Source organism: Tupaia chinensis, unplaced genomic scaffold (genome assembly GCF_000334495.1).
Source record: "Tupaia chinensis unplaced genomic scaffold, TupChi_1.0 Scaffold000221_1, whole genome shotgun sequence".
In the NCBI taxonomy this organism is placed as follows: domain Eukaryota; kingdom Metazoa; phylum Chordata; class Mammalia; order Scandentia; family Tupaiidae; genus Tupaia; species Tupaia belangeri.
Genome location: NW_006159696.1, coordinates 557,796 through 577,190, shown reverse-complemented (window position 1 = coordinate 577,190; position 19,395 = coordinate 557,796). Strand labels below are relative to the sequence as shown.

Sequence of the window (19,395 nt, the reverse complement as noted above, 5' to 3'; positions counted from 1 at the left end):
TTATTTTGGGGTTTTTTTTTTTTTTTTTTTTTTTTTTTTTTTTTTTTAGGTTGCTAGACTGTGTGTAAGGTTCCTGGGGTAGGGGGAGAGAAAGAGAAAGAGAGAGAGAGAAAGAAAGCCTCCCACACCATGGGGCATGGTCACGCCACAGTGTCCTCTCCTCTGTCTTTCTTTCAGGATTTTGGATGGGCACATCATACACTGCCCAGCCTGTTTTTCAAACCATTGGGTCTAGGACTTTAACCACATGGTTGGCCATGTGGGATCCAGCCACTGTATCTACCAAGCCACAGGCTGGCCCAAGGGACTGTTAGTGTGTTAAAGATGATATACGCGCTTTTCTGGATGTGGACAGTACAAATGTAACTGTCTTTCAGGTCGAAGTCGTCTTTGCCTCTTTCGTATTCGTCACTGGTATGTAATACATGTGCTGCACCTCAGTGCAGACAGTGCGGTGTACTCGTGTTGTGGGAATATGCTGCTTTCTTCTCTGGTCCTTTGGTGCATGGTAGGATTGAATGAGGCAAAGAGGCGAGATATGCTGAAAGGGCCCCATGAGTGTTGGTCCCACTACTCTCCTTTTAACGGGCATAGAACAGCATTCTTCGAGGTTGAGGTCGTGTGGAAAACTCTTTACAGAGACTTTATTTAGTAGTAGCGGCAGGTAATTCTATGGATTAATGGCACCAAAACAATGGTAATTCTCTCTGTACAAGCAGAAAAAAAAATATGAGCAAATTTGTGTATTCCAGGTGCGAAATTAGGGATGACAAAATGGATAATGACTATTTTGGTCCTTTAGAACTGCACCTCTGTCATTCTGAAGAATCAGATAAGAGTTTGCTAGATTGACAGAATAACCCTGATTTGTCATAGGTATATACACTGTTTTGTGACTTGCAGTGAGATTTTTAAAAATCGGTACTTTAGTATGCAAATGAATATTAATGCCAGCTTACGACTCTTCCTATAATAGCTCTTAGGTGGGCTTTGAGATTTCTTTCCAAACCCCATTTACTGTATTTGGCAATTCCTATTTGCTAGTACAGAAAACAGTACTAACTTCTGTAACTGTACGTATGTATAAACAGTGCCATGAAGTGGATTTTTTTTGGAGAGGTTTTTGCTATAGGGCGTGTGCGCTCGCCAGACAGACAGAGAGAGACAGAGAGACAGAAAGCAAGAAATCACCCCCCGGGGGGATGGTCACGCCGCAATCCCTTCTCCTCCATTCTCCTCCTAGGATCTTGGGCACACACGCACATGCGCCCGGCATGAGTCTTAAGCCACCGGGTCTGGGACACGAACCGTGGTAGACTACGTGGGAGTCCAGCGACACAGCCATTACACTAACTGCTGGTTCCCATGAAGTGGATTTTTCATGTTTGCCTTTTTATGATAAATTTATGCAGTGATATTATAGTGAGAAAAATGAACGTGAATTATTTTATAGGTGATAAGATGACTTGATTGTGAACTATAAAATCTTTATATGTATCATTTTTCATTTTTTTTTTTTTTTAAGGACTTAAAGCCCAGCAACATAGTAGTAAAGTCAGACTGCACTTTGAAGATCCTTGACTTCGGGCTGGCCAGGACAGCGGGGACCAGCTTCATGATGACGCCTTACGTAGTGACTCGCTACTACCGAGCGCCCGAGGTCATCCTCGGCATGGGCTACAAGGAGAACGGTCAGCACACGCTATTCTATTTGAAATGCCCTCTGGCAGAGCGTTTTTGGTTTCTTTTGACCATGCTTAGGCAGAAGTGCATGGAGTTAAGTATGTATCACTGTTTGAAATATGTACTAAGAGTTTGAGAGTAACTATAAATTGTGTTTTAATGTTTGGAAAGTCTTGGGGGTCCTGTTTATTTAACTACAAACACATCCCATCAGTAGTATCATTGGATAAATAATTAATTGCCATGGCCCCTGAGACAGAATACATGCCCTCTGCTGCCTGTGACCGAAATGAGCATTTCTGACTGACGGAAGAAAGCCCATCGTGTATTGACGGTCTATTCCTAGCAGGAATCCTACTATGCGTTGGTGATATTTGACCGTATTTCTGACCCTGTGAAATTAAAAGTCATAGCAGTAGCACTTTGTGTAAACCGAAGAGCTACAGTAAAGCTGCTCGACAATTAATGGATAATTAAGGTGACCTCTTGAGGAAGCAGTAATTTTCATCAAAGCTGGTGTCCTGCTTTAAGAAAATAGCACACACACAGGGACTTCAGAAAGTTTGTGGAAAAATGGAATTACAGTATAGGTTTGTTTTGGTTTAAAAAAAAAAAAGTGAAATCCAGACATAGACTTTTTATAATTAGCATTTCCATGAACTTTTTGAAGAACCTCACCCACGTAGTATTACATGTGAGTGTATTTGATTCTCTTTATCAATCTTAGACATGAGGTTAAAGAAAATTACATTTACTGTCAATCTTTTTCTAAGTAAAAATGCTATTCTGTTTTCTTACCATCTATCTAAAATTTGAAGATTTTTTTTATGTTGATATTTCAAGTGACCAATATGAACATTGCTTTTTCATTGGCTCTAAAACCATTGATTGTCACAAATACTGTGTAACATGTCAGTGTCCTATGAATATGATTTGGGAGTAGCTTCCTACCAGAAGTTAGCACTGAGAAAAGCTGTCCTACAAAGAGTTGACAAGCTTCCCTCTCTACATACGAATTCTGTAAATCAGCCACTGTCTCCATGCCCCCATGCCTGGGAAACTGAGTCACATGTGTTTAATCCTGATTATTAAATCAGCCAGAAAACTTAAACGTGAGTACCACTTCCTTTTAGTAACACCTCCCTATGCCCATTTTAACAACCATACTTTATCTTTTATTGCAGACTACCTCAGAGCATTTTGGAAATACAAGCCAGTTTAAATGTCCTAATAAATGAAACTATTAGATCCTTTAAAACTAATTTTGTTAATACTAGTTTTAAAGGGTTGTCATGGGTTTTTTTTTTTGTGTTCATCAAACCAGGAGATAGCGTCTCATGCTTACACATTCAAAAATCTTTTTGTTTGGGACCAGTAATTAGTGTAATGGCTGTCACTGGACTCATGTAGTCGATTGCGGTTCGAGTCCCAGACCCGGTGGCTTAAACTCACACCGGGCGCGTGTGCGTGCGTGCCCAAGATCCCGAGAGGAGAATGGAGGAGAAGGGATTGCGGCATGGCCATCCCCCCTGGGGGGTGATTTCTCACTTTCTGTCTGTCTCTGTCTTTCTGGCAAGTGCACGCGCCCTATAGCGAAAAATCTTTTTGTTTAAAACTGGGTATTTCTGAAGATAAATTTTTGTCCTGGATATTTAACTGAAGTTTGCCTTTCTCTATAAAATCTGTAGAAAAGATTTATTTTAACAGATTTTTACCAAAAATGAAAATCTCAGAAAGAATTTTTCTTTGATGGACTGATTTATAAATATTAAGTTTTCCTTTAAAAGATTTATCCTTTCATACAACAGATATAAAAAGATGTATATGCATTTTAATACAAAGTTTTAGGGAAACGAATTTCACAGAATTTTAGAAGTTATTCCCAGTTTAGCCCCTAAGACTCTTCAGTGAACCAGAAGTCTCTTCATGTAAAAATGTACTGAAACCTGCAGGCTTCAATTTTCTAATCCCTCCAACGTGGGTAAAGGATGTATTTCTACTGGACTCATGTAGTCGATTGCGGTTCGAGTCCCAGACCCGGTGGCTTAAACTCACACCGGGCGCGTGTGCGTGCGTGCCCAAGATCCCGAGAGGAGAATGGAGGAGAAGGGATTGCGGCATGGCCATCCCCCCTGGGGGGTGATTTCTCACTTTCTGTCTGTCTCTGTCTTTCTGGCAAGTGCACGCGCCCTATAGCGAAAAATCTTTTTGTTTAAAACTGGGTATTTCTGAAGATAAATTTTTGTCCTGGATATTTAACTGAAGTTTGCCTTTCTCTATAAAATCTGTAGAAAAGATTTATTTTAACAGATTTTTACCAAAAATGAAAATCTCAGAAAGAATTTTTCTTTGATGGACTGATTTATAAATATTAAGTTTTCCTTTAAAAGATTTATCCTTTCATACAACAGATATAAAAAGATGTATATGCATTTTAATACAAAGTTTTAGGGAAACGAATTTCACAGAATTTTAGAAGTTATTCCCAGTTTAGCCCCTAAGACTCTTCAGTGAACCAGAAGTCTCTTCATGTAAAAATGTACTGAAACCTGCAGGCTTCAATTTTCTAATCCCTCCAACGTGGGTAAAGGATGTATTTCTTCCCAACACCCACTTCTGCCCTTTTCCTCTTCTGCTTGCAAAGAAATGTTGCCTTCAGACTTGATTTCAAAGCCAAGTACAAATTTTTAAGTCTTTTCCCTTTACTTTTCTCATTCCCTCTTTTCCTATTAAATGGCAAACACTTTCTCTCTTTTGTCTGATTTTCAAGCCCAATGGTATAACATTTTAGAACGTGTTGTTAGTTTTAATGAACAGGGAGAGAACCCCCAGTTGCCTGTTTCTGTGTCTAGCAGATTCTTTTCAGCACTGACGAGGGTTCCCATTTGAAGTTGGCAGGGCTCGTTGTTTGCCGGGAGAGACTCTGGACGACAGATCTGTGAGAACCTCCCTACTGAATCTGGCCAAATCCAAATTCTTAAACCAAAAGCCGTTTGGTTTTTACAGGTTTAAAAACCTTTAGGTAGGAAACATGAAATCACACTTCTCTTCCTGAGCTGTCCTAACTGATGAGCTGTTCATCATGGAATGGACTTGGGCCTTTTGGGATAAGTAGAGTAAATGTGACGTGACGTTAAGAAAATAATTGCCTTTAATTCAGAGTAAACATACCACTTCCAAAATAAATTAGGCAGTTCAGGTTGAAAATGTTTTCAGAGCTTTAGATTAACTTTTTACTATAATTATTCATAGAAACATTCTTTCTGCTAAATATTTCAGTATGCTTAATTATTTCTGCTCATGCTTTTTACTTTTATTTGGCTTAAAGAGAGAGCAAAATGCACAGTTGAACCTCAAAGTAGTGTAAAGACTTGATAACCTTACTGCCTCACGCACGTGCTGCTGCCTCCTGTGCATGTGTTTATGAAGTCTGTGTTTCGTATGCTATGAAGAGATTCTCGGTTGCAAACTACAGGTTTTTTATTTCTTCATTTTCTGTGCATAGCTCTCACTTTAAAATTAGATTCGTAGTTAAAATGCCACACTTCATATTTTCTTTCGTGAACTGAAGAGCCTTTTGAAAAATATTTTGTGTTTTAACTTATTCCATTAGCTAAAATTAAAGTCACTTTTTTTTGTGTGATGTTTTGCAGTTTTTATATAATGCAATCATATTATGCTTCTTTGATTTTAATGACCTTTTGCTTTGCTTTTCCTTCTTTGTGCTGCACACATATAGTGGATTTATGGTCTGTGGGGTGCATTATGGGAGAAATGGTTTGCCACAAAATCCTCTTTCCAGGAAGGGACTGTATCCTTGTGCTGCTGCAGCAGTTACTTAGTTAGGCGGCGGGCTTCCCTATGCACTCTAAAGAAACGAATCTGCTACAATGACGTAAACAGGTGTGTTACATAGACTTAAAGTTTGTGGCTGTTATAGTTCAAAAAAATGGTGGAAACAGGAAGCTGGGATGTTTGTAGGCTGCATCTGGCAGTAGGACGTACAGTCTCTGCTGGTAGTCAGAGCACACTCACTGTCACTCACTTTTATTTTATACTGCTTTCCATGATTTTAAAGTATACATGGTGTGCGTGATTTTTTTTTAATGTTTATATATTTTTTATTTTAACCAAAATCTTTATGTTAATGTCATTGCATTTTGTTTTCAGTTGACATTTGGTCAGTTGGGTGCATCATGGGAGAAATGATCAAAGGTGGTGTTTTGTTCCCAGGTACAGATCGTATCCTTGTCTTTGGCCTAAACTTAGTTTCTAAAGGTCAAAATGTATGGCATCACTTCGGCTTGGTCAGGTATCATGTATTTTGTCTCTCCCTAATACCAAGTATTGCTTCCAAAATACCACCTGCAACTTGACATAGACTTTGTTTCCCCTCGTGACTGTTCCATATGTGAATTCTGAACGCTGCTCAAGTGTAGTTGTTCACAGTCATTTGCTGGCTTTGAGTTGTCTTATTTAACCTAGATTGAGAATCATGGCTCGCATTAAAATTCTCTATTAATTGTACACTTGAGTGAGTCTAAACATGCTCAGGCCTTATTATGAACTTGGAAGTCACCTGTTGCTTCTGGTCATGCTTTTGTTTTGTCCCCCCACCTCCTTTTTTTAATGTTCTGTGTGTTTTGTGTCTTTTTGATTGTTGTCTCATTCAACATAACATACTGATCTTTTCACCTGAGAATATCAGCAGTGGTAGTTCCATATGGTGACAGTGAGACTTGGATTTATGCTTTGGTTCATCGGACTACTCGATATTTTACACTAACAGTGGTCGCTCCTCAGCCTTTTGGCTAAGATCTAGTGTCTTTTCTTACCAGTCTGCTGTATTAACAGTGATCTGCTCACGTGTTTAATAACTGGTAGCATTTAGGATTGTTTTAGGGGAGGAGTGGGGCACCTGCATGTACTAGGTGATGATAAGAGAGTTTTAGGCGATGGTCTTCAGGGGTTGAACATGCACAGACTAGGAGGAGGGAGCGCAAGCAGTCCTGACCTTGAAACTTACTGAAACAACCTTTCTCATAAGTTTCAGGGCTTAAAAACATTTTACTCACATACGCTGAGCAAAGAATGGCAAGGAAAATGCCAGTTCTATCAAAACCATCCTTTTTATTCTTACTGGTTATTTTCTGTTAGTGTAGAAAACTCAGAAAAGCAGAAAAGATTCTGGAAATACTTTGCATTTTCTAGAAAATGCATTCATGTTTTCCGATAAGCTGGGGGAAAAAAAGTAAATTTCATGTAGTTTGTATTTAGAGTCCCTGTAGATAGTAATTACCATTATTCTTTCAGTCACTTAGAATTTGCATTTAGAATTTGTGAGTTTAAGCTTTCCTTTTCTTGGTAAAATCAGTATTGGTGCGTGCATGCATGCGTGCACACACACACACACACACACACACACACAAAGCGTGCACATACACACACAATAAATAAGGTTAACAAAGCTTATTTATTGATCATTTCTGTCCACCTACAGTCATTATCTTTGCAAGGTGGCTGTGAGATAAAATTTATAACTGCCACATTCTTTCTTAGGATTTTTAAAAACATTCTTGCTTGTGTTTCAATATGACTGTGTCTAATATGTTGAACGCTAGATTCAGAGGATTTTTCTTAGCTACATGATACTAGATATTGATCAGTGGAATAAAGTTATTGAGCAGCTTGGAACACCATGTCCTGAATTCATGAAGAAACTGCAGCCAACAGTAAGGACTTACGTTGAAAACAGACCTAAGTATGCGGGCTATAGCTTCGAGAAGCTCTTCCCTGACGTACTTTTCCCAGCTGACTCAGAGCACAACAAACTTAAAGGTACTTTCACAACTGTTTGCATTTAATTTCATTTTGGGGGTGTGTGTGTATTCAGATTCTCACCAGTCATAGTGCAAGATTATCTTGGGTGGTAGGACAGAGTGAGGTTTCAGTTATTTTTATCTTTTATTTTTTGATCATATGTGTGGTCTGATTTTATACTTTTTAAATAAAAGATCATCTCAAATTTCTGAAATGTATTGATAATGTGAGAACCTTCATAGATACCTGTACATTAACATCATTGTTTTTGCAGCCAGTCAGGCAAGAGATTTACTATCCAAAATGCTGGTAATAGATGCGTCTAAAAGGATCTCTGTAGACGAAGCTCTCCAGCACCCGTATATCAATGTCTGGTATGACCCTTCCGAAGCAGAAGCTGTGAGTTCTTCTCTTAATGCTTGAAAACATACTGCATTCTTAGCGTTAGAATTAAGCTACGTGTGGAAGAGAACTAGTATTTTTAAATTAAAATTGAGATACCTGATGATGGGTTTTTTCTGTTGTTGTTGCATATAATATATGTCTTAAGCTAATGTGCATACCCATGTAGCTCCCACAAAATCAAGTGACCTCCCACTGTTTCTTGTCCTCGTGCCCACCTCCAGAGGAGGGAGGATGTCGAGAGTTCTGAGTGAAACACGTTATTGTATCCAGAGCATAGCAGAATTCTGATATTAATGAAATGTGACAGTTGAAAAATGAGAAGAAAAGAAGATGTTAAATATCTTTTTTTCCTGAAATGAAGAATGTTGTTGATGATTGGTCAGTCTGGGTTTTTATAAGTCCCTGTCTGGCAGATATTCAGATAACTATGAAGAATTCACATACTCCCAAGAGAAGTGACTCAGTTCTCGTTCCTTATGTTTTTCAGCCACCACCAAAGATACCTGACAAGCAGTTAGATGAAAGGGAACACACGATAGAAGAGTGGAAAGGTAACGGTCACCAGTTCTCAGAGAGAAAGCGGAAGCTGCTGGCTTTTATGGTGATTTATTCATCATGTTAGAGAAGTGGATACTTTCTGTTATTCCTGATATCTGGTAATACGATTATTAACATTTTCATAAAAGACGAGAGTAAGGCCTGCCCCATAGCCTAGTGGTTAAGGGAGCTGGATCCCATGGCTGACCATTGTTTAAATCCCAGCCCCATGGCTTGAAACAGTCTTTTTGAATCTTGAAACACTGGGTGCACATGTGTATGTGCACAAAATCTCAACAGGATGGAGAAATGGAGGAGGAAAGATTGAGGCGTGACTATACCCCTCTGGGGGAATGCTTCCTCCTCTGTTTCTCTGGTGAGCAGTGTGCCCTCTGGCCATTGAAAAGGAAGGTAAGAGCAGAGCAGCACTGCTGTCCACACTCTGTTCTCTCGCTCCCTCTCCTGGTCAGCCCACCCCAGCTCACTCGTGGAGTCCCTGCCTGGTGACCTTAGTCCTGCTCTCCTCCCGAAGGCCCCCTTTTGACACCTTACCTGGATCCGTTTTCATGCTCTTAACCCTCTTACAGTGACTCAACACATGAGTGTTTGAGGGATCTGTTCAGACTGCAGCAATCATAGAAACATGTTTTTTTTAGAGATTCCCTGGGACCTTTGGGCCAGGTAATTTTCAGATACCATATAACTCCATTTGTATTGTCATTAGTGTTTCAACCACGTTTTTATTGGCTATTTGACTTCGGGCAAATCACTTGGTCCTTTTCTTTTTAACCTCATCATGAAGTAGAAGCAGAAGACCTAGCATTTAGAGCTGAGTGTCTACCTGCAGGGAAGGCAGAGGGACTGGGAGGTGTACACCTGAGCAGGTGATACATTTACACCCACACGTCATTTGAAAAGGATGAATTTGATTCTTTCCTCTCAAGAATAGCCAGAGATTAGTCTCCTCTGAGTTGACTTTGGGAGACTTGGGATTAGCAGAGCCCTGAGCAACTGACCTGGATGGAGACTAGGGTGCCAGGACATATCCTGAGGACTGGACAAGCATGAATCAGAGCGTGAATTAAACTCTGGGCCAGAGTGTATATCACAGTATTTACCCAATATTTTCACTATTTTTTTTTTTACCTTTTTTTCTTTATTCATGTTAGAGCATTTGTGCATGCACATGAAAATGAGAGTGAGTTGAGCTCTTCCACAGAGTCTGGTCGTGCTGCAGTCCCCTTCCTCCAGCATGACGGGCCTTGGGTAATGGTGTGGATTGGAACCATGGTCGCCATGTGGGTTCCATCTTTTTCAGAGCAGTGCATTATTAGCTGCACTGTGGAGTCAGCTCTACTCTATATTTTTGTGTCCTTTTTCCTCCAATTTGTCATAGGGTATGTGAGCTCGTAGCAGGTGGGGTGGGGGCTGATGGGGTGGAGAGTGGTGAGAAAGCGCTGTCATGGGGCATGGTCACACTGCAATCCCTTCTTCTCCTTCTCTCCCTCTTTTGAGGATTTTGGGGCTACACATGCCCACTGTGTTTATCAAGCCACTTGGACAAGGTCTGGGACTAGGCAGTCAGCCATGTGGGATCCAGCACCATTGACCACTAGGCCATGGGTTAGCCCTATCCCTTTCATTTATATGATATTTCAAAGTATTTTAATAGGCCCAAAATTGTAACATGTACCACATGTACCACAAAGAAAGAGAACCCTGCGAGTTGTGGTGCACAGTTCGTTATGTTGCCAGCCTCGGAGATCTTAGCTGTAAGCGAGGTGCACATTAACGTTAGTGTCACACTGTTCTCGTTTGTGTATGTATTGGGGGCTTTCGACAGCTTTTTTGGGGGGGAGAGGTTTTTGCTATAGGGCACGTGTACTTGCCAGAAAGACAGAGACAGAAAGTGAGAAATCACCCCCCAGTGGGGATGGCCACACCACAGTCCCTTCTCTTCCCTTCTCCTCTCAGGATCTTGGGCACACACGCCACACACACCTGGTGTGAGTTTAAGCCACTGGGTCCGGGACTCAAACCTTGGTTGACGACATGGGACTCCAGCGTTGTAGCCATTATGCCAACTGCTGGTCCTGCTTTTGACAACTTTTAAAGTTTACCTGTGTTTTTTCCTCAACCCCAAATGCATTTCAGTAATTACCCAGTCTGACTTTTTCAAGCTCTGCATGTGAGTTTAGCTTCAGAGCAAAAAGAAAACTCCGTTGCCAAAGCCGTCAGCTGCAGACTGCTGTGCCTGGTTAGCACATTTAATTAGCTTGCTTCCTCTGCTTGAGCTGTTCCCATGAAGGGTGCTATTTTCATCCTGTGTGCAGTGCTCATCTTCCCTTTTTGTTTCTTTGAAGAAAGTCACCTCTTGTTCTTTCTTTTGTCAGAGCTTTCTTTTTCTCCCTTCAAGCCCAAGTTTACCATGGCATGCAAACCTCAGTATCGCCAGTTTTGTTCATTCCAGCACTCCACACGTTACACCCTGTTACCAACATGAAAATGGGAGTAATCAAGTTCTCTATCTGAAGTGTTATCTTTAGGAATTATAGATTCTGAAATTCTGTGCAGCATTTTTGTTTGTGTATTTCTCTTAGAAGAGGATTTATTGCTGTTATACAATTCTCAAAAGATTTCATGTCCCACAGAAGATAATGAGTAATGAGTCCACTGAAGAACCTTCTGGTTGGTGCTAGAAGGTTCTTTAATAGACACACAGGCTCACAGGCACATGCCACTTTCTGTCTGAACTGCCAGATAGATGTCGGGCAGAAGGCTCACAGAGCAGCAAGGTTTCTCCTCACTCGGAGAGTCCTCACTGCTATCCAGAAACCTAGTAAGGGAATGGGAAGCCCATGAGGACGTTTTCTGGGTAGTGGGAGCTATCATACTGTACTACTCATAAGGAGTTGAAATATAGCGCCTGCTTTATTTTAATAAAAATGTGTAATCCATTCCGAATAAAGACACTTTCATATACTTTCTGATTTAAATGTGTTCAGCAGATAGCTAATTGAGCTTCTGAAGTGCACCAAGTACTGTGCCCAGGGCTCAGGAAATAGAAGCTAATTAAGACAAGCGTAGTTTGGGGCCGGCAGATGGTGTAGTGGTTACATTGCTGAACTCCCACATGGCTGATTGCGGTTCAAGTCCTGGACCTGGTAGCTTGAAGCTCATTGTGTGTGTGTGCATGCCCCAAATCCCAAGAGGCAAATGGAAGAGAAGGGATTGAAGCATGGCCATTCCCCTTTTGGGGGGGGGGTTCTCACTTTCCTTTTCACTGTCTGTCTTTCTCTGCCAAGCACACATACCAAAACCTCTACTAAAAAAAAAGAAGACAAGCGTGGTCCGAACCCTCACTGACAGCACAGTTAGAAAGCACTCGTAGTAGAGTGATACGTGGCATATGGTCCACTGTAGTGTAAGATGCTGATGGAGTGAGAGAAGGATGCCTCTGACCCCCCACTCTGCCCTTTAACCCGCCCTGGAAACACTGGTTACAGCACAAGTATTTCAGTATAATCCATGGTAAAGGTATAATTCTGGTAAAGGCCTTATTATTGACACTTAGGACTCCTTGATTGGTGCTTTTGGAACCTATTGGATACTAAAGGACACTATTTGAAGTACTTACTGTGTAAAAAAAACACCCAACCAAACAAAAAAAAAAATTGAAATCTGTGACTTAAATCACCTTGGTGACATTGCCTTTCAGACTTTGGAAAGTTCGTTTTGTCCACCTCTTTTTCAGAATTGATATACAAGGAAGTGATGGACTTGGAGGAGAGAACCAAGAACGGAGTTATACGGGGGCAGCCTTCTCCTTTAGGTTGGTTATAATATGAGCTTGGTTACAGTTACAGCTTACTTCTTATATTGTAGTCTTCGATGGCTGGTGTCTGCACAACTCTCGATACTTGTTTATCTATCGTTACTAGTCAGGGTTTTGTAAGTAATAGGAGTGCATTTGGGTGGTTATGTCGAATACATAGGTACGCTGTCATAAGAATGCTTTACACTAATGTATTGCAACTGACCATAAAGTGCTTGTCTCTCTCTGTGATACTGAATTCTTTTGAGTAACAAATTTAAAACAGTTCTGCATTGCATTATTGCATTGTCTTTTAGGAAGAAATTTTTAAAATCTCAGTGTACTTATCTTCCTATCGGAGCATCACTGATCAGTTTGGTGCCTCTGACACCAAGTTACCATCTCTCTCTCTGGTGTTCTGACTTGCTGAACTGAGGCAGTGACATACATGCACTGGAAAGTATTGCATCTCCAAGGAGAGGATTGGTTCAGTGCTTTTTATCATGAGCTGATCTGACATTCAATAAGAGTATAGGGACCAGCAGTTAGCGTAATGGCTGTGTTGCTGGACTCCCAAGTGGTCAACCGCGGTTCGAGTCCCGGACCTGGTGGCTTAGATTCATGCTGGGCGCGGGTGTGTGCGTGACCAAGATCCCGAGAGGAGAATGGAGGAGAAGGGATTGTGGCATGGCCATCCTCCCTGGGGGGTGATTTCTCACTTTCTGTCTCTCTGTCTGGCAAGCGTGCATGCCCTATAGCGAGAACCTCTCCAAAAAAAAAAGAAAAAAAGAGTATAAAGAATGGAGGGAAACCTCGACTGGCCCTTTTTAATACTAATGGGCAGATTAATATGTGCCACGTGACGGACACTGGTGGACTGTGCACTTACTTCATTACTCCTGGGAACCCCCAAGGCAGGGAGGGAGGGTTATGCAAAGTTTACAGGTCAGGAAACTAAAGCTCTGAAAATACCTGTAGGAATGATGAATGCAGTAACTGTTAGCAGGTGGGGGAACTCGGGAGCGCGTGGAATGCTGGGCTCTCTGTGTCCAGGCCTCGAAGGTTAGCGACCTGCCCCGAGGTACAGAAAGAAGCTGCACAGACAAGTAAAGTAGGACAAAGAAGTTTTGATAGAAAAGTGAAGATTCGAACAGAAAAATACACCCCACACCAGAAAGATGATGGCGGGGGCAGCTGTCTGGGCACAGCTGTGCTGAGAATGGGGTGAGGTGTGACTTCCATTGGGGAGCTCTGTCACTGTGGCTGGCTCCCATGGACTTTGTTGTGCCCGTAGACTCCTCCATCAGGTAAGGGGACTCCGTTAAGTCCTGGGGGACACACATATCCAGTGTGAGCTCTGGAGGGATGCGCCTGCACACAGGCGGTTTGGCCCACGTCAGCTTCTGTTGACCTGAGCGGGAAGTGGGATGTGCACCCAGCGTCCCAGAGGATTCCTGTGTGCTTATGTGGAACGGCGGGCAGAGACAGCAAACTCTCTGGGTCCTTTAACAGCAGTTTAACAGTGAAAGTGGACTGCCTATCCTCTCAGTGCCAGGGGTTTGGCTGCAGCGCAGGTAACAGAGCCTGATGTGTCAGGTGTCCCCTGTGTTGGCATACTGGGACTCCCTGCTCGTAACCTGTCACAGCCTCAGAGGGGATGGGGTTTTTCCAGCACCTGACACTGATTGCCTCTAGCTGGCCACAGGATGTCCCTGGCTTTAGAGGTCAAGACAGCTTAATGGAAAAGGTGAAATTTGATCTGTACCTCAGAGGCTGAGCAGTATTTCAAAAGATTGGTTTCGATTTTGAATGACCTGTGACATTTAATCGTTCTAAAACTTGAATGCGTTCTAAGAGAAAATGGGTAGTGTATCGAGCATCTTGTTTGTGGGTGAGGTTTTTAATTGTACTCCAGATGCCCCTTCTGTTACACTGTAAACATTATTTAAATAATTTGTATAGCTTCCTTTGACATTTTTGGTTACATTTTAGTGTATTTTAAATGTTTGATCATAAATGCCATCTTCCAAGTTATAATAAGAATCTCATTGAAAACTAAATTGCTGGGGCCAGCAGGTGGCATGGTGGTTAGGGTGCTAGACTCCCACATGGCCAACCCTGGTTCGAGTCGTGGACCTGGCAGATTGCTTCGTTACTTCCCCCTTTCTCTCTCTGCTCAAAATAAATAAATAATAAATTTTTTAAAAACTTAAATTGCTTTTGACAACTTTTTACCTATTTTGAAAATGGCCCTTTTTTGTTAACAGTTTATAACAAACTAAGAGCTGTATCATAAATGCTATTATAGTATAGTTTATTGACTAGCTTTGTACTGCTGCATAGTAGCAGTGTAACGGAGCAGTTCACGACGAGGCCTCAGGTGGGCTTCAGAAAGTACATTTTTGGGCCGTCAGCGCACTCTGCCAGTGAATGGCTACATCCTGAGTACCAAGTGTTCAAGTAGACGTGGTAATCTTTCAAAATAAATAGAGCAGTTGTATTTGTTTTCAACTTAAAAATGAATAATTTGAACCCTAAATAGAACTAGCTATGGTCACATAATAATTCAGTATTGAAAGGATAGGACTTGAGGTTTCTGAAATTTCCTGGATTCTTAATTATAATTTGCAAGAAAGAATGTTAGTTAATTAAGCTTTTTTTTTAAAGTCAGTTCTTGATTATGTATGAAAACAGAAGAAATAGCCTTTGATAAATCAGAGTAGCAGAAAATAACTACCACTTTGCTTGATTTTAAAAACTGACTTACATTGTTTTGCCCGTGGATTGCCTTCTCTCTTTGTTTGGTGGCTCACACTAAAGTGGGTTTGCTGCGCTGACTGTAGAGATGCTCCTGAGAGGGAGATGAGCTGAGACCGGAGACATCTACTGCCATCCCGGAACTTGAGGGTTTACTGCTTTGCTTTAAAGTCCAGAGAGAACAAGTGGTTTTCTCTTTCTTAGAGCCTTGATTTTCAGATTAAAGAGTTTATTATGGTGCATTTAGAATTTTATTTCCCTCTGATTAAGAAATTCAGACTATAGGCATACCTATGTGCGGCTGCTCATCCCAGCCGGCCGGGGCGTGTGGTCCCTGGGGTGCACCCTGCACTGCTCAGAGTGCTTTCTGTGGTGCGCTCTGGTGGGACTGGGGCACACCGGCTCACTTTCCCTCTGGGAACCTCATGGACTTTCTCGTGTCTTGGAAGTCATCACCTTTTCCCTGTCCTTTCTCTTTCAGACCTTCGGCACTGGGCCTGCTTTCTGTGCCCCTTTTCTTTTTTTTTTTTGGGGGGGGGAGAGGTTTTTGCTATAGGGCGCGTGCGCTCGGCAGACAGAGAGAGACCGAGAGATAGAAAGCGAGAAATCACCCCCTAGGGGGGATGGCCAAGCCGCAATCCCTTCTCCTCCATTCTTCTCTCGGGATCTTGGGCACGCATGCACACGCGCCCGGCATGAGTTTAAGCCACCAGGTCTGGGACTCGAACCGCGGTCGACTACATGGGAATCCAGCAACATAGCCATTACGCTAACTGCTGGTCCCCGCTTTCTGTACCCCTTCAGTTTCTGTCTTCTGTTCTGTCCCTTGTGGATCCTGTTGCTTTCTGTCTCCCAGTCCCCTCCTCACTCCCTAAGGATTTGCCTATTCTCATTTCCGTGCCTATTTTCTTGTTGCATTTGAAAGCAAGCTGTAAGAGGACATTTTTAACTGAATTTTTTTACTGATGGTTTTTAGGCAGAATGGAGGGGTATTCTGAAACCCTGCAATGCTGGGTTCAGGAGCAGTGCCTTTAACCCTGTTTGTTTTTGGCATCGTTGGGTACCTGAACCTCATTCCCAGAAATTCTGCTCAAACCATTCAAATTTTTTGGAAAACCATTGTTTCTAGTCTGCGAGCGTGTTCTTAAGAGTGTGGGTTTGTGTTACTCAGATTTGGCATGGCCCTTACGTAGTGATCATGTGGTTCTAGAGAACTCGGCTGGCGTGCGGTCGGCTTACTTCCTTCTGCTCCCCGGCGTGAGGCACACCTGCCCCTGGAGAAAGCCTCCGTCTCTGGTCAAGGATTCCTGTTAGTTTTTAAACTCCAGGAGATGTCTATTAGATTACACTTTTAGTGAAGGAAACAGCTTGCCCCAACTTTATCTGATTGCCCTGGCTAATCATACAGCCTCATGAAAACTGGGGCCTTGAGCTAAGGTCCCTTCCAGTTAGAATGATTTTATTTTTTTGTCTTGGCTTTTGCTTTAAAATAAGATGTACCAGAAATACTGTTTAGATTTTTCCTCTCTCAGTGAGAAGACACTGAACGAAGGTTTTCATAGTGCAGTGGTTTTTAACGTTTTAGTCATATGGTCCTTTGAGATCCTTGCTCTAGCAGAATTCAGTACAGTTTTGCACCTTTTGCCCCACACACCCAGAAGCCCATTTGTGGATACTGCTGTGGGATCATTTCTCAATGTGGCTTGGACTAACAGGTCTTGTCTTGAACTGGAAAACAAATGAAGTGGGAAGCTAGAACTCCAGGTTTCTAGACGTTTTTCAGGGTTCTTGCCAGCTTATGATGAAGAATGTGTGTCAATTAGTGCTGTGTTGAGTATTGTTTGTGATTTTTTCAGTGGGCCTTCTAAGCCCAAGGAGAAATGATTGACCACTAAGGTTGGTCAGTACAGTGCAAGGAGCTCAGTCCGCAACGCTCTCTGCAACTGACGTGCTGTCTTGTCTCTCATAGCACAGGTGCAGCAGTGACCAGCGGCCCTCAGCACCCGTCGTCGTCCTCGTCTGTCAATGATGTGTCCTCAATGTCGACAGATCCGACCTTGGCCTCGGATACGGACAGCAGTCTGGAAGCATCCGCCGGACCTCTGGGCTGCTGTAGATGACTACTTGGGCCTTGGGGGGGAGGGAGGGGAGGGGAGTCGGTTAGTCATTGATAGAACTACTTTGAAAACAATTCAGTGGTCTTATTTTTGAGTGATTTTTCAAAAAATGTAGAATTCATTTTGTAGTAAAGTAGTTTATTTTTTTTAATTTCAAGTGATGTAATTTAAAACCTAAGTTGTGTTAAAAGAAACAGCAACAAAACTGTATTGTATTTTTTGCTGTAATTAACTGTATAATGTAAACCTAATTATTTTATCATGGTTTAAATTTTTGCATATTTGCTTTATCTTATGCTGCTGATTTTTTTTTTTTACTGAATTTGTAAGATTTTGTTTATCAAAGCAACTATTATGTGGTGACTTGCCTATATCATGAATTATTTAAGATTTTTATAGTTTTTTTATTAGAATTTATTTCAGATGTTTTGTTCATGATACTATCCTTCAGGGTTATGTGCTTATCAATGAAATAACCCCAGAGGAATGAGGGAAAATAACCTGTAGCCAGTTATATTCAGGAATAACTACTGTAAATGATGAACGTGTGAAGAGGCCTCCAATATTCGCTACTTGCCAGTCCTCGCGTATGCAGCAGTTGGTAGCAGCCCTGCCCGGGTTGTGGCAAAAGCCCCGCCGTCTACATGGCAGAGGGACTCGAAGTATGTTTCTGAAAATGCTGGGCCTCTGCCACCTCCTCCTTACCCCCACCCAACAGAACTCAAGTGAAAAGAATGGTGTATTCTAAAGGTGTGCGGCATGCTCAGAACTACGATCACATAAAGTCAAGAGGACACTTCATGAATAATACATTTCAATGCAAATAAACAGATGGTTCACTTCTACTAGCTATGAGCCTGTGTTTGTATACACTGAGGTCATCTCCTCAGGCTGTAGGTCCCAGCAGTGGTCTAGAGTCTGGTCTCTCCCTTTCCCGCAGCCTCCGGCCCTTGGACCTTTGCAGTTTCCAGTTGCCCTCGGGCCCTTTACTTGGCAGTCCAGCCAGCTGAGCACCAGTTCTCTCGGTGTGTCTGGCCATTCTGTCTGTAGCGTAATCATGCCAGGGGTTCCCAAGCCTACCTAGACTTGTGTAGGTGACGTATCAAATGAGCAATATACCGTTCATCTGAGAATAGTAGCACAGTCATTGATAGAACTACTTTGAAAACAATTCAGTGGTCTTATTTTTGAGTGATTTTTCAAAAAATGTAGAATTCATTTTGTAGTAAAGTAGTTTATTTTTTTTAATTTCAAGGGATGTAATTTAAAACCTAAGTTGTGTTAAAAGAAACAGCAACAAAACTGTATTGTATTTTTTGCTGTAATTAACTGTATAATGTAAACCTAATTATTTTATCATGGTTTAAATTTTTGCATATTTGCTTTATCTTATGCTGCTGATTTTTTTTTTTTACTGAATTTGTAAGATTTTGTTTATCAAAGCAACTATTATGTGGTGACTTGCCTATATCATGAATTATTTAAGATTTTTATAGTTTTTTTATTAGAATTTATTTCAGATGTTTTGTTCATGATACTATCCTTCAGGGTTATGTGCTTATCAATGAAATAACCCCAGAGGAATGAGGGAAAATAACCTGTAGCCAGTTATATTCAGGAATAACTACTGTAAATGATGAACGTGTGAAGAGGCCTCCAATATTCGCTACTTGCCAGTCCTCGCGTATGCAGCAGTTGGTAGCAGCCCTGCCCGGGTTGTGGCAAAAGCCCCGCCGTCTACATGGCAGAGGGACTCGAAGTATGTTTCTGAAAATGCTGGGCCTCTGCCACCTCCTCCTTACCCCCACCCAACAGAACTCAAGTGAAAAGAATGGTGTATTCTAAAGGTGTGCGGCATGCTCAGAACTACGATCACATAAAGTCAAGAGGACACTTCATGAATAATACATTTCAATGCAAATAAACAGATGGTTCACTTCTACTAGCTATGAGCCTGTGTTTGTATACACTGAGGTCATCTCCTCAGGCTGTAGGTCCCAGCAGTGGTCTAGAGTCTGGTCTCTCCCTTTCCCGCAGCCTCCGGCCCTTGGACCTTTGCAGTTTCCAGTTGCCCTCGGGCCCTTTACTTGGCAGTCCAGCCAGCTGAGCACCAGTTCTCTCGGTGTGTCTGGCCATTCTGTCTGTAGCGTAATCATGCCAGGGGTTCCCAAGCCTACCTAGACTTGTGTAGGTGACGTATCAAATGAGCAATATACCGTTCATCTGAGAATAGTAGCACACAGCCATATGTAGGATGTCATT

General features: G+C 41.9%; 1 protein-coding gene across 3 annotated transcripts in view; it reads left to right on the top strand.

Annotated features, from left to right (window-relative positions):
* The window catches only part of MAPK8 (mitogen-activated protein kinase 8), a 46,016-nt gene extending 28,038 nt beyond the window's left edge, over positions 1-17,978 (top strand). The window contains exons 6-11 of one of the 3 annotated variants that reach the window (XM_006147725.3): positions 5,854-5,925; positions 7,339-7,521; positions 7,778-7,902; positions 8,396-8,459; positions 12,200-12,277; positions 16,991-17,978. In XM_006147725.3, coding sequence (XP_006147787.1) covers positions 5,854-5,925; positions 7,339-7,521; positions 7,778-7,902; positions 8,396-8,459; positions 12,200-12,277; positions 16,991-17,136 — 668 coding nt within the window. In that variant the 3' untranslated portion in view covers positions 17,137-17,978. Of the gene's footprint in view, positions 1-5,422; positions 5,495-5,853; positions 5,926-7,338; positions 7,522-7,777; positions 7,903-8,395; positions 8,460-12,199; positions 12,278-16,985 lie in introns of all 3 variants that reach the window. The other 2 variants (XM_006147726.3, XM_006147727.3) reach the window with 2 other exon arrangements.
* The last annotated feature ends 1,417 nt before the right edge of the window (positions 17,979-19,395 follow it).